The sequence below is a fragment of the Ischnura elegans genome, chromosome 7 (genome assembly GCF_921293095.1).
Source record: "Ischnura elegans chromosome 7, ioIscEleg1.1, whole genome shotgun sequence".
Classification (NCBI taxonomy): domain Eukaryota; kingdom Metazoa; phylum Arthropoda; class Insecta; order Odonata; family Coenagrionidae; genus Ischnura; species Ischnura elegans.
In genome coordinates, this window is record NC_060252.1 from 64,343,678 (window position 1) to 64,359,055 (window position 15,378).

A 15,378-nucleotide genomic window follows, 5' to 3' on the forward strand; every position below is an offset into this window, starting at 1 on the left:
TGTTGCCGTTTTTACCTTGAGAATTTCTTATCAAAAGAGGTCAAGTTAAAACTCTGAAGAGTTGGTGAGCAAGTTCTTTCAGTCCGTTAAGCACATGACATCTATAAAGTAAAAGCGGAAATTTAGCTGAGATGATTGATGAAATGGAAAGCTCCCTAAAGCTGCCCGCGGATTAATTACTCCTAATGGGAGTCATTATTTATTGATCACTACTTGCCTGTTGCATGGTCTTGCTAATTTTTACTTTTTATCAATGATTTCGACTTATTCTGGCAAACAATATTCAATGCCAGAATCAAATTTTGTCTATATTAATTACGAATTACTTCATTAGTGGCTTATTAGATGAAGAAAAAAGATATCCATCAAATAAAGATCGTACATGGAGAAGAGGAGAACCATGCATGGCGAATGGAAATGTTTTGAAAGTTATTCTTGGATGAAAAATTGCATTAAGAGCAATATTTAATCTCGAATATGCAATATAATATCTATTATTTAAGCATCTAAATACGTTATTTAAGGAACTAAAAGTGGACATGGTATACACTCAAAGAATTAAATAATTTGTTTTTTTATTTATTACAAAGCATATGTTATATTACGTCAGAACTTATTGTGTATACATTCTTCGTAGCAGTGGTCCTGCAGCAGGATATCGGTGGTGAAATTGTATTGTGAAAAATTGTTGGTTGTTAAAATTAAATCTTTCTTGCACGAAACTAATTCAAATTCTATGATCATTGTAGCGAAAAACATCCTCTGCAATCAGATAAAAATTATTTCAAAATTACGCAGTTAAATTATAGATAGCTCTGAACACATTTAAACTAGTGTTCAATTTTTTCCTGCAATCAGATGGCTTTTTTTCCCTGAATGTATGCTATTGCATTGTTGGGCCTTCTTTCGTGGATTCCGAACTAGACTTGATCATGTATGATGCGTGACTTGTATGGCTTTCGGCAGCCTCAGTTTTGCCCAGAAGAGAGTTCATTGGCATTTCGTCCATTAATCCTCCGCTTATTCTAGCGCATACCATGTGTTCTCCATCAGACTTTCTAGCACCGACTTTTGTGGACAACCCCTATGAGAAAATCGATGTTTTATCAACAGCTTGCATAACCTCTTTTTCGAATGTCTGTTTCGTCAGAATTTACTAGTTCTCATGGAAAATATAGCATCGTACATTCTTCAATTTTTTCGAGATTTTTCTTTCTACCGCACACTGCAATTTTTCCTTCTGGTCAGCGGTACCGAACGAAGGGTGACGAAATAGAAGGATCATAATAATTATGTTGACAGCGTAATGACTTTTTATCTGTTTGCCAGTCGTTGTGAGAATAGAGTCCCGGTGTTCAGTCTCTCTCCCAGCAGAATCCAAGTAAAGGTCCCTATTCCTAGAATCTACCGCCTTCCCTTCTTTGCTCTGAAAATTGTAAACCTTTGGGATTGAATCCTTCATGACGGGATTGATATCGTGATTCAAATCATGATTTAAAAAATCATTTTTCATTAATTTTTACCTTAATCGGATTTTTTTAAATGTAATAAATTCACCCAGTGATTGTTCCTGCTATAACTTTCTAATACCTTTGACTGTAAAAGTCAACCCTAATTATAATAGTGAACACTTTTAAAGAGTTAAGGAATTTTTTCTTGTGATAATTTAACATTTATTGCACTGCAGATAATTTAACGCGTGAAATCTGCTTAAATTCATTTCATTTGAGTGCCCGCTCACCGGTTCAATTGGATCACTTCACGGCTAATTCCCTAACGTGTTGACTATCTAGAATGTATGTTTATTATTTATTGAAAATGAAGTTATTTACGAAACAACATTCCGTAGTTCAAGGTTGATAAATTTCATGATTTTTATTGGCGTTTATGAATGCATTATATTGACTAAGTACTTTGCCACAAAGCATTATTGAACTGTTCCACTAGTTTTGCCCCTCTTTAGTAACTATGAGGACTAGCTGCATATCGATGGCTAAGTTCTAACAGCACGTATCTCAAAAATTGCAACTTTTCAGGAGAGGAAAAAAAGATTATTTTTTTTTTACTTCTACACTGAAATTAAAAACCAAAAGTTCATAGACCTGAAACAGAAGCATTCATTTGCAAACAAATATTTGTTTTTACTTGTATTTTATTTTTTAAATGTTATTACACTTTGTTTAAGATACCTCTCTCCGGCCGAATTTGAGATACGTGTTGTTAGAACTTAGCCATCGATATTCAAAACTAATATTATGTACAAGTACCTTTACTAATGGCATTCTTTCGATTTTTATCATCCTGAATTATTTATGTTAATTCCATGGGTCTCGTTTCAAGTTTTTAGCCCCATATGAAATAAGGCTCTGGGGGTAAAACACCATTTAGAGTCGAGACATGCTATTAATTGTGTTGTATTCTTGATAAACCACGATCGAGTTACATTCCCCCTTCATGTTTTTCTGTTAGTGGTAATTTAAATAGAAAAATTTTAGCTGAGAAAAAACTCATTGTGAATCAAATTTTTATTTTATTAAAGATGGTTTGTCTATTACCCCGAGTGATACAATAATTTTTCTGATTATATAAGAATAAGTGGCCTGTCTGAATTATTCGGCACAAGTGATTCATAAGGTGATTCTCCATAAGGGATCATTAATGTTAAACAGCAATTGAAAATTATTGGAATATAATTAGTTGGCTAATAATAATATTTGACATTGAAAATAAAATGTCCTATGGAAGAATGCGAAAAAAGGAAAAATACTGATAAAAGCTTAATAAACCTGAGAATTTGGATAAAATGCACATATTTTTTATTTACTACGTAAATTCTTTTAGATGACCAATGCATTTAGAGAAGAAATTCATCTCTAAAGAAAAATTGTTTCATCATCTCTGTATTTAAGAGTTACAAATATTAAGTATGTAAGAAGTTCTGTGAAGTAAATGTTATTGATTTAAATCATCTGATTTTATTTCAATAAATTAAGTGATTTAAATTAATCTACCGTAAACTAGTCTACCGGAATTAACGTGCTTCCAGCATATTTCTTCAGTATCCTAAATCTGATGTGAAAGTACTCCAATTAAATTACAGGCATAAGAGTTTTTAGTAGAAGCTGCTTTCCTGATGTTATTGCAAGGATAAAAGCAACTTGAATTAGAGTGGCATTCCTACCCTCGCATTGTGTGTGTAGTAAATTTCGACTTCCTTAATGTATATTATATGCTTTTTTCTAGCCTCTCAGTTTATACTCGGCATCAAAACATTTTTTCTATGGCTTTTTAAATACCGAAATAGCAAGGATGATATTTCAAAAATGAAGTGAGGATAGAATTTTTTAAATCTCCTCGGTTTTTGTATTTGGTTACGACTCTTATATACCTTAATTTTTTCCTCAAAACCTTCAAGGCTATGGCTTCAATTTTTTTTACAAATCCAACCTTTCTTCATGTTTATCAGTTTGGTTTTCTCTGAATTCCGTCTGCTTTATTCATATGCTCTATTTATTATCGTATACAACTTATGTTTAGGATTTAAGTGTGTCCTCGTTACATTTTGTGCCTTGTCTCTTACATGAACCTTGCAAAATTCCTCGCTTTTAAACATTTAATCATCGTTCAAATCTTTTGATGACTACTCCTTATGAATTAATTAATTTTTTATATGTTTCATCTATTGATATTTTTCGTATTTTCATATTTTTACGACTTACTTGCATTAAAAATCCAGAATTTTCCCATTATTTAGATCTCTAATTTGGGTGATAATATTTTTCTGTTATCTTTATTTCATTGCCCCCATTACACCTGATATCACGTCTTTGTAATTGCATTTCCATGTTCCCTGCAGCATAAAAATCCACCATTTTATAAAATGCCTAGCCTATTTTCCCGAGAGACTACTAGCCCTCTAGATACCGAATTGTATTAGGTGCGCTGAGCAGAAATCTCACCGTTGATGTCAGCACAATCGAACATGACAATTCTCCATGACTCGTGCGAAAAAAAACGCTTAATTTGCTCGAATTTATTGCGTCCGCTGTTTCCAGTGGTCGTGTTTTCCATCGGGCCCTGTTGCGGCCCTCGATAGATGGCCCAAATCCCTAATCTATTCAAATGGGAGCGGCCTCCGTGTTGGTGTCGGGATAAATACGGTGTTCTAGCCATCCCGTGCCCTCCACCTCTACACACACATAGCATTGCTCCTCCTGCCCCCCTTTCCACCGCGATAGTCAACTAAATCCTCCCTCCTCGTTCTCCTAGACACCCTCCGTCTATCCCCACATAGCCGCACTGCGACGATCACCCCGATCGTTATGCCTCCCGCCCGACTCTCTCGCTATCTAATTCTTTCTCTCTCTCCTCCCGTTCCACATCGACTTTTCTTTTTATGGGATGGTATTTTGGGGAGACAATCGACAGCTGTGGTCATTTACGCCATGTGGGAAGGGTCGGGAAGGAATGGTGGAGAGAAACCCGGCGTGGGCAATAGCTTGCTTCTAAAGAAAGGCGCTAAGGGGGCTATGGCTTAACGTCCCATCCGACGGACAGACTATTGTGCTTGAGGTACCCTTCACACGGCATTCAAGGAGTGATCGGGAAACTCACGAAAAATCTCTGTCTACGCCGGGATTTGAACATGGGCATACTGGGTGTGAAGCACTCTAGCCACTACTCTAACCGGATCCCATTACCTTTCCTTTTGGCCTATATCTTCCTCCCCTCGTCACACCCGCCAGAGTAACAGCATACTCCGGGGAAAAGCTCTACCCATGTTCCTGGACACCGAGCGTGTAAATCCCTAAATCTGCTGTAGCTTGTACCGCGAGAAAGGGGGTTGGAAACTGATTTTCAACTTTAAGGTGGTGCATCGCTTCCGTTTCACCGGTCTTTTTTAATTACGTATTACTAGCTTAATACTAACCTTATCATCTTGAAATTTTCAAAGCTTACGGATTAGACCGTACCTAACATTTGCCTGCGCCTGAAATTTGCTTATTTTTCCACCGTATTTTCTCAGTCATAAAATTTATGTTCATGAGGTACAGGATAATGTTCATTAAGTTTTGCACGAAACGTTTCAAGAAGGCAATTTAAGTTTTGCATTGAAAAAATTTCGCGAAAAAATACTGATTACGACCGGTCAGGAATGAGTGATTAACTCTCTTGACCAACTATTAAGTGGGAAATTCTGTCCAATATTAAGGTCCGAAGACCAAAACGTTTGTTCCAAGCAAAAGTCAGGAATTAACTAACCATAGGCTTTGTCGCTTGCACTCACAGAAGTATCTTATTCTAGGATATACTATTTCAGAGTTCCATTTTAAACTGTTTTAATATTATATTTCCCTCCTTCTAGCTTGTCAGATTTTTATTTCAACTTGAAAAGTTAAACATGGAATGAATCCCAGAAAATATTTTTCAGAGGGCAAGATTAAATGAAGCCGAGTCACCTAGTGTCAAGGGGTATGTTCATAAAATTTATCAGTTTATTGAAATCATCTCGGAATACTTTCCCCTCCAAAACTTTGAGGGAGATGGCAGAGGAAGCTATATTAACTTAGGCAAAAACTATTTTAATTAGTGGGTATACCATAGACACTTCATCTACAGTATGCGCAGGAAAGAATCAAATCATGCCTATCACCTTTTCCCTTCATTTAGACACGTTGTAGTCACATTACTATGAATTATTTGCCTTCTTCAATCATAATTACATTTTAACTTCGCGATGGCAATTGACCACCTGTCGGTTTTTACCGTTGGTCCGCTGTTTTTTTTTATTACTATAATTTATTTTTCCCATTATTGATTTCAGCGTCGTTTTTCAGAATACTTATGTGACTAATTCTTTGTCCATTTAAAAAATAGAGTAATTTTGACTGGTGAACGGTAAGTGTCTAATATAAAGGGTAAATTGAGACCCGGTGTAGTATTTTCTAAATCCAGTTGACAGAAACACTATGCTGTATAGAAATTTTTCATACATGATTGGTGATAGACTAGATATGGCTGAAAAAAGTATAGGTCTCAATAAATAGGTCACTAAGTAAGAGTCATAATCAGGAGAGCAAGGAACAAAATTTTTGCTTCGGATGGAACCAAAAAAATAACATTCACTGATTCATTAATTCACTACTTGGGTTGGTTTTCATTTAGAAAGGGTAGAGCTCAACCCAGACTTAGCAACATGCGTGTGACTTTATCACATTCAGGGTAGGAATGTGAATCCCGTCTCCTGCGCCATCTCGCACGTAGAGAACTTTACGTGGGGGTGTAGAAGCCTTCTCCTGGGACTTGAACCTGAGGTACATCGATCAGGAGGCTAGCGCTCAACTCACTGCGCTACCATGCTTCTAGAGAAGTGCCTGAGTGACTTTGAAGCCTCATATGATGGGAGTGAAGTGAAAGATGGGAACTGTCGTTTGATTGTGTGGCGAATTTGTTAAAACCTAAGTCTTGTTTCACATGACTACATGCATTTTTGATCACTTACGAACGGATGGAAATAATTTTTAATTTTTTAGGTATTTCAATAGGCTTATCATCTCATTTTATTGGTGGTAAATGTTTATCTCATTTTTATAGTACTATAAAGTACTATATACTATATAGTATAGTATAATATTTATTATGCCTCTTACTAATTCTATGTTCAAAGGTTCAGAAAATAGGGAGCAACATTATTACGGTGCGATCGATCCCTATGCCAGCTAAATTAATAAAAATAGTGAGTTTCGTGAATGAGTATATCTTTACTACTCTGCCTTCACCGATAGGTAAACATAAAGTAATAATTTTCTGTCGTTTCAATTCTTGATGCCATAGTCCTGGTTTCCGTTTTCCATCGCGGAGGATCTTTAATTTTACTTTTCTGTACTCATCAAGTACATTCCAGGTTCCATTCTGTGGTAAAAAATATAATGTACAAATTGGGGGTGTAGAAGGCTTCTCCTGGGACTTGAACCTGAGGTACATCGATCCATGGCATTTTCATTCACAGAAGTGAGGCGTCCTTGTATGTAATCCAGAGCTAAACTCGGCATTCTTCCCGCTCACAAATGCTTCGTTGGACTTATTTGCGGGTGAATGAGTGCCCAACGCATCCATAGTCAGTGTACTAGAGGGTCGCAGTATGCCCGACTAGTTTTGCATTTTCAATCCTCAAGTCGCCGATGTGGGAGATCGGTTCTCCAGCCGTCTCGACGATTCAATTCAGACGCACAAGTGTCCGTTGAGTTGGAGATATACGGCGTCTTTTCGACCACAATAACGGAAATGGAAATCGGATAGAAATTCTCTTCGAATGGAAAATCCGATATCCTGGGGCTAGTGTGGCAAGGGATGGCTGTGCGGCGGAATGTATTCGGGTTTTCTTGGAAGCAGGGAGATACCTGGAAGTTTCTGAGACTGTCTGAACTCGAGGGAACGTTTTCCCCTTTCGTCCTATCCCTTTCAGAGGAAAAGCAGGCGGGAGAAATCTCTCGAAATCGTGTTGCCAAGGAGTGACACGAAAAGTGAATTTTTATCTGTTGTGCTTTTCTCGAGACGGAAGTCTGGCTCGAAGCGAAAATTTCTTAAAGAATATGTCCTCGGTCGAGGCATGTTCCTCAGAGAGAAAATAACATTTTTACCCGTTGGATGTTGGCTACTCTGATTGATATTAGGCCCGAAAATGTTTTGGGGGATAGTGAAAGGAATGTATAGCTTATTAATTCGTAAAATTTTATGTAATAGTGTTCGGATGTATTTGGAAGCGATTGTCTTTGGTAAAGGAGATAACTTAACAGGCATAATTTTTCAAAATTTAAAATCCGAAAATTCAAGCGATGGAGAGGAATTTTTCCATATTAAAATACATACTTGCAATTTTCCACGATTATTAAATATATTACGACCTAGATTTCAATGTTACTACATCATCTTCAAGGTACAAATGGTGTGTAGTGCATTCAATTCATACTATTTTAATCTGGCTCCCCTCACTTCCCCCACTCCAGTTAAAAATTGTATAAATTGAATGCACTACACACCATCTGTACCTTAAAGAGGATGTAGTAACATTTAAATCTAAGTCGTAATACATTTATCTAGGTCATAATAAATTTTATAGTCGTGGAAAATTGCCAGTATTTATTTCAATGTTTTCTAAATTCACTTTGTTAACGTCTTTCCTTGAAAAAGTTAGGTGGATGAGGTAAGCCTTGTATAGGCTAAACAGGGGTAGTACATACGCAGATCCAAAGAAAGAAATGCAAATTAAGGTATGAGAAACTTCAGCATATGGTAATCTGCTTTCACATAAAGTTACTTTCATAGGTATGTATAGTTAAAAATTTAATAACATCTATTGAAGATATATAGCTGTGTAATGTTGCTGAAATCTATTTTTTAATTAACGCTAGTTATTAAAGTTTACAGGTTATAATGTTTATAAAATCATTTTATAACTAGTATACTAATTACAATAATTAAAGCTATTTATTTTATTATCTTTCTCCGTTTCCTTGGAATGAATAATGTAAAGTGGACGGAGAGAAAGATGAGTGGCGAAGTGCGAGGCAAGGCGGCGAGGAAGGGGAAACTTCTAGATGAGATACGAACAATATACAGGGCCTGGATGGAGCGAGTAATAAGTACGGAGGGAATGTTAAAAAAACATGGTAAAGGGAAGAATCTTGGGTTAGGGAGGGAGTGGTAAATAGAGAATTGGATTTATAGACAGAACAAAAAGGAATAAATAGGTAGCATTGGGAAATGACGATGAAATTTCAACTGGGGTGGAGGACAGGCAGGATGATATGCAAAAGGCACCATGTGGAACTACCTTAACTGGTAGAATACATTAACTAGGAGTAAATAGTAACGCTGAAGTGTTGGCCTGGGCTTTAGGTTACTCCGAATCTATCTCTAGCGATCTTGCGTATTATTCGAATATATTTACTCTGGTATCTGGGTCTGCCCTTTCTCTGTGACGTGCACTCATTGGCAGCCACTGATTCTCCATTGCCATTAATCGCATGGCAAGGGGCGTGCGTTTGAGTGAGAAGCAAGGGCGTTAAGGTACCCGATGTCTTTGACACTGACGACCTCAGCCCTGCGTTTATGATCGGCCATAAAGCAGGCCTCTCTCTCTATCTAGGCTCTCACTTTCCTCGCGCGGGTTTGCCGATGGAAAAATGGCCTCCCTAGCCAAGGAGGAGCGAGAGCATATCGAATGGCCTAATTTGCATAGAGCTTAAAATGGAGGCGAACGAGGGCTTTCCTCCGCACGCGATTCGCCGGGTGTGAAAGAGTTCTGCGGCGTTAGATGAAACATTTCCCTCCCCCCCTCGGCCCGGCCCTGCTTTCCTCTAGTACCCGGTCGCCTTGCTGATGTTTTACTGCGGTGAATGAACTTGCTCCCACGAATTGAGGAGAATAAGGAGCGTTGGACGATGTGGTTCATTTGGAAAGCCCTCAAACTCATGAATGATAGCGTATCTCTTTTTCTTGAGTGGTAAAAAAATCTTTTCCGGCTGATTTCGTCACATCAAATTATTTATATTAAGGAAACAATCCTCTATGGAAAAAATCTTATGGCTTTACCGGGATTCGGAGCAAGATCTTCAAATTGGTGCTCAGGTATGATACCAATCAACCGGTTGTGCTATCTTCCTTTAAGGATAAATAAGATGCTGAGGAAGTAAATTACCGTTTACGTTTCACCCTAATTGAGGGTGGCTCGGTAGTGTAACCGATACTATATTCGACCGTCGATATGGGATTCGGTTTTTAATTCATTTGATTTTTTTCATGGCGGATTTCATCCTTGCTATAAGTAACTTGGAACCGGTGAGCGTGGCTGCGGTAGCTGGTAGCAGTTCTCTGATCTAAATTCATTGTCATCGCTTTTTGGATAGTGTTGAAAGTTAACTTGTTTTACTTTCGTAAGGCATGGAATAGTGTAGAGTTGGTTTTCTTCTACTGCACTAATGCATTGGTGCTTTTGAATTCGCTGCAACCATTTTTTCGGTCGCTATGACAAAAGGTGGTGAATTAGCTCAGAGACAAGTTATAAAAAACTTACATTTACTAAAAAAAATTAGCTATTTGGATATTCCTGTGTATTGTGTTGTTCGCATGAGAAAAATTGTTGATAATAATTGATACAACAGATAAATGGCCATTCGTGATGTGGCATCCATGATTTCATTGCACAAATTTTAGTCTTTAGCCCACTGAATTACCAATAAATATGATCAACTAAATAATCGTTTCGTATTCATGAAGCATTGCGATGAAACTAAGTGTGTCATTTTGAGTCTACTTCTTACATTTTTTGCATCAGTGCTTAGATTCACTTAATATCCCAATTTACACACACTACTTTACGGAGAAGTTGAAAAATCGCACCATTTTTTAGTAATAGTACTTAGGTAACATACAAGTAAAGATGTGATAGGTTGATTACAATATTTGCTGCTTTTGAATTTTTTTAAAGTTTATTTTTCCTTTATTTTATGGCGCTCTTATTTCATATGTACGCTTCTATGGGCGCTTCTTATTCATGAAAAACTTTCCTTTTTTGGATTTTCTGGAATAAACATAAGTAGCACTTCATATTGCAATTTTCTGACTACGTCTCCTTGATGATAATAACTGAAGGGGTATTTAAGGTCTACATATCCTCACAAGTATTTGTTCCAGCAAGCAGTATGATGATGAAAGTATCTAAATCTTTGTAGTTGTCTTTTTCCTTGCGAGTACTCATTGTTACCCTGTTACGTACTTTTTCATGATGTCAATGGCCTCCGAAATATATTGTTTGTAAGAAATCTTTCCTATTCATTTTTTGTATTTTTTTTCTTTTGATGTAAATAATTCTGCATATTCATTCCGAGTAAAATGTACAGATCTTTGTGGGCAAGATTGCTAAATTCATTTGGAACTTCAAAAGTACACTTTTGTTTTTATTTGAAACGTTTTGTTCATAATTTTGTCCTCAAATATTCCTTAAGCATTTTCGTGATATCTGTAATTACTATTGCTGTAATTTACGCTGTCTCTTCATAATTTGTGTATGGTTGTGGAGCGTGGCACTGAAAATTAATAGAGATTGAAGGGAGCGATTACCCTTGATTACTTCAGCAGCCCGAAAGTATGTACTTTGTCAACTTGAGGGAGGGGTGTGCCAAATGTACTCATGTATAGTTATGCGAGTGCCACTATGGTCATCGAGTTCCCAGATAAGCTAGAGCACCCTAATTGGTAATCTTACCCCCAGTCAAGTTCTCCAAATGCCATGGATTCATCTGGGTGCTCGCTAGCTCCAGCTCGCTGGGCCCAGACAAATACCTGGGTAAGCACCGACGTTCACTCGGATACCCGTGTTGTATTCGTTCAAGTAATTGAGTGCTCACAAAGGACTTTAGGTATTCTCAACTGTTGGCGAGTTGAATTTGCAAAATTTCATTGCTTGTTGAAGAAATTTAATTGCTCAACTTTTTTTGGACTGTATGTTCCAAAATTTTAAGTTTGATATTTATTCTATTCCATTGTTCTCTTCAGATCGGGATGTACCTATATATCTATTCGTCTGGATGTCCATGTATTCGTCTTATGGCCCGAAATCGTGGATACTCCTGTGCCTGAATAGGGGCTCTGACTATTATTTGAGTACTAGATGAGGCCTTCTGTGGGCCGGAAGGGCCTTATCGTCAGGGAAGTGCGGCATCCGAAGCTCAATGTTTAATACTCTTTGAAAATCCAATGTTCATAATCCTGCGTATTTTCAAGCAAAGACTTAGTATTTCTACAATTGTTCTACTGTTTCAGACAGATTTTTCCGCGGCGATAGACTCACGCGACGGTTTTGAAGGTAATTTTGTTTTGCTAATTGCATGAGAGTTAACATTATGTACACAATTTAATCTTGATACTCAGTCATTTTATTAAAAATATTACGGCCTTTACTAATTGGCAGGAGCGCTGTATTTCACCATACAAAAATGAAGCTGCACATCGCCACCTCCAGCTAAGGAATAAAAAAGGGACCTCTTTTTTTATTTTTAGCGCCTTGTATCAACAACAGGGTTGCAAAAACATGTCTAAACTATTTTAGGAAAAATAAAATCAGCCCGCGGTTGATGTATGCTTCATCTTCGTGTGATTACTTTTTACTGAGAAATAAGCTTTCATATTTGAGTCACTTTAATTTTGAAGTCAGAGTGCTCGAAACCAGCTCTCGGGTACATTTGGCGCACTCCTTCCGTGAGGCACCCCCTGAGGTGCCCACGGACGTGTTGCAAAACAAGATGTCACCTATTGAATTCTCATATGCCCATGACACGACTGTGTCTTCTCGTCTCCTGACTCCAGCCAAGTTTCCGTCCGCCCATACAGGTGATTCCCGAGAACTTCGGCTCCCGACTTCCGTGTTCGAGCGGGCCGTGGCCATCTTGAGGCAGAGCGAAGAGTTCACGGTGGCGGCGTCACTGAGGCAGGAGGAGACCAACTCGGGATCCATCCTCTCCTTCTCACACGGATTCAACAGGTCAGAGTGCGCCCATCTTCATTTATGCCTTCTCCTTACCCCAGCCTCTCTCCATTCAATTAATTACGATGGGAAGAAATCTCCGTGGACCGGGAATCGAACCCTGGAGCTGTGGCTTTCGGTCAGCTGCACCTACCCATAAGCTATACAGCTTCCTGAATTCCCATAGAAATTTTACAATGGTCACTACTTAGGCCCTTGCTGTTCATTATGAATGGCAAATCATGGGAATACAGGCATCCAAGAAGTCACTACCAAAAGTGAACCCCATTACAACTCTAACACCTCTTTTGGAGGTATATATTTCATGCCTGCCCCATGAATGGTGGGAAAATTAGTACCAAAAATAATTTAAATATACCACAAGAACTCTCACTTTCGTTTATTTTTCTTCCTAAGGTTCATATTTTTCCTCTTATTATTTTTTCTCATTGATTTCTAGCTTTTTCAATTATGGGGAAGGAATTTTCTTTTTTTATGACCACAGCTTGCTGTTCACAAATGGAAAAATAAACTTAGCAAAGTATAAACTTTCATACCGTCTGTATTTAAAGAATCATCACGAAAAATATTGCCTTCACATCGAGCTTAGTTGTCCTTTGAACTTTGAATACCAAAACCTCTTGTTTTATAGATTTCTGAATGTGCTAGCTGGTGATGATTTCCATTCTACCCTAGGTAATGGAATAAAAGCTTCAATGAAGATTGATGATTTCAGTTGGGTATATAGCTTTTTTACTTATATTTTCTAATCGATATGAGCTCTAGTTTGGCCTTCTTTATCACTTTTTTTAAATGGGAACGATCTCTCTCTGAATAATAGACGATATAACATCAATTTGAAGGTTTCAATTGAGAAGTTAATGCATAATTTTTCGACGGAACTAGGGATGTAAAAGGACATTCCTATCCAGGGCAAGGGGACTTTGGAGGAAGGGAGTCTCAGATCCTTGTGCCATTGTAATCAAATAAGCAGGGTTATTTAATGACCGACTTCCCATCGTCAATTTACTTTCCATCCGCTTCTAGTGTACATTGTACTGCTGTACAATTTAACGCAATAAATTATTGTTGTAGTAGTGTTTTTATAATTTTTTGGAGATTTCATATGCTATCAATGTAACAGCTCCCAAATTATATTCGAATCAAAAAACTTTTTACGAGTGAGAAATGATATTTAACTTCGCCAGACCCAGATTTTCCAGTCAAAATTCCTGTCGGAAAGCCGCACACTCGAGCTCTACGCCCGTTTGAAATACATTAGATCCCTGAAACCTATCCATTACCAACTTGGTAAACCTACGAATCTAGGTATCACGTGGTAAAACTACGAAGAGTCCGGATTACCTAATAAATGTATCTAGTGGAATTGAAGAACATGTGGGATGTCTATCTATCAAAAGATAATCTTATGGATAAGAGTAAAAATGGAAAAAAAATTAATTTTCCTCGAATACTTTCCGAGAAAATCTGATACCATCATATTATATGTGATTAACATCGGGGTTTTTAGATTATCCAAAAGGTTTTTATAAGGCTTTCTTAGACTTAACCCATTTTCTATAAACTTTTCAAGTCTAACTGTAACCTATCTCTTCGTAATCGATGAATTTCAGAGTTTATCGTTCAATTAGCTGCCGTTTAACTGTCCAATATTAACTGTAAATTATTCATCGAATTCGTTTTCAAGGTTCCACGGTATAATTTATGGCCAACTTTTCTTATTTGATTGCCCATATTTTTATTGCCGTCATTGAGGTACTATTTTCAACTCATTCAAAAGCGGTTCTCAGAACCACAAAAATATTCTGATTGCTCGAAGGATATCCGAAGTTTTCTTTTCCCTTAAATTTCCACCTTACATTTAAAGGCCCTTGATCCTATCCGAGCTGGCCAAGTGGGGGAGTATTGTGTCTCGACGTAATCTTGCTCGACCTAGTCCTTTCCGCCTCTTTCAAATCCCATCTTCGAAGCAGATAGAACCCTTCGCCCACTCTTACCTGACACTTTCCCGTTGAAGGGGCTCACAGCCTCAGTGAAAAGTGTGAAGCTCGAAAACTTATATCAACGCGAGGACCTTGGAATGTGTTTTCCTCAGTTTTCTGTGCCACGTTGATGAATAAAAATCAGTGTATGGAATTTGCCAAAGCTAGACCTTTTTATTACCGATGCCATGGAAATTTAATGGAAACGTTTGTTCGTACATTAAATTGTATAACTTGAGTATTTTTCCTAGTTACGAAAATGGTATCACCGAAAATTCGATTGATAAATTGGCTTAAGTGGTGGGTCTTTGTGTGCATATTTACCGTGTTCAATCCAATCTAGTACTTGTCTCTAGGTAATGACTTATTCAGTAATGAATAGGGCATAGTGTTTCCATACGATGACATGGAACCAATCTTTTATTATTACGTGGTATCTTTTTCTGCACAGAAACTGCCGAAGATCATGTTGAAAAGTGAAAAATACGCTAATTTTTCTCATCAAAATCAAATTGAAGCTTTTTCAAATGGTCAGAATACCGCGGTGGGAAGCGTTGTAGTACACCATAAAAGTTTCCATTTTTTTGCGTAGGTGTAGGCGTTTATGTTCTTTTTAACTCCGCAGTATCCTTAACAATGTATGGATATGTTCAATTGTAACGAGGTGTTATTTATTTTAGCCCTGATATTGAGGAAAAACAGGCCAAAAACTAACGTTTATTCTGGTTTTTCAGCATGGCTTGTGCAGCTTTTGACTTTGAAGAGAGATGCTTCAGCAACTGCAAAGATTGGTCCCTTACCTTCGTATGTAAATACTTTGCGTTACTGAATATTTGAGTAAAATTGAAGTAT

General features: G+C 37.5%; 1 protein-coding gene across 4 annotated transcripts in view; it reads left to right on the forward strand.

The window, feature by feature from the left end:
* LOC124162936 (protein kinase C-binding protein NELL1-like) overlaps positions 1-15,378 on the forward strand; it is a 181,474-nt gene that overhangs the window by 120,724 nt on the left and 45,372 nt on the right. For all 4 annotated transcript variants that reach the window (XM_046539688.1, XM_046539689.1, XM_046539690.1 and 1 more), the window contains exon 3: positions 12,391-12,541. In XM_046539688.1, the coding sequence (XP_046395644.1) occupies positions 12,391-12,541 (151 nt within the window). The remainder of the gene's footprint in view (positions 1-12,390; positions 12,542-15,378) is intronic.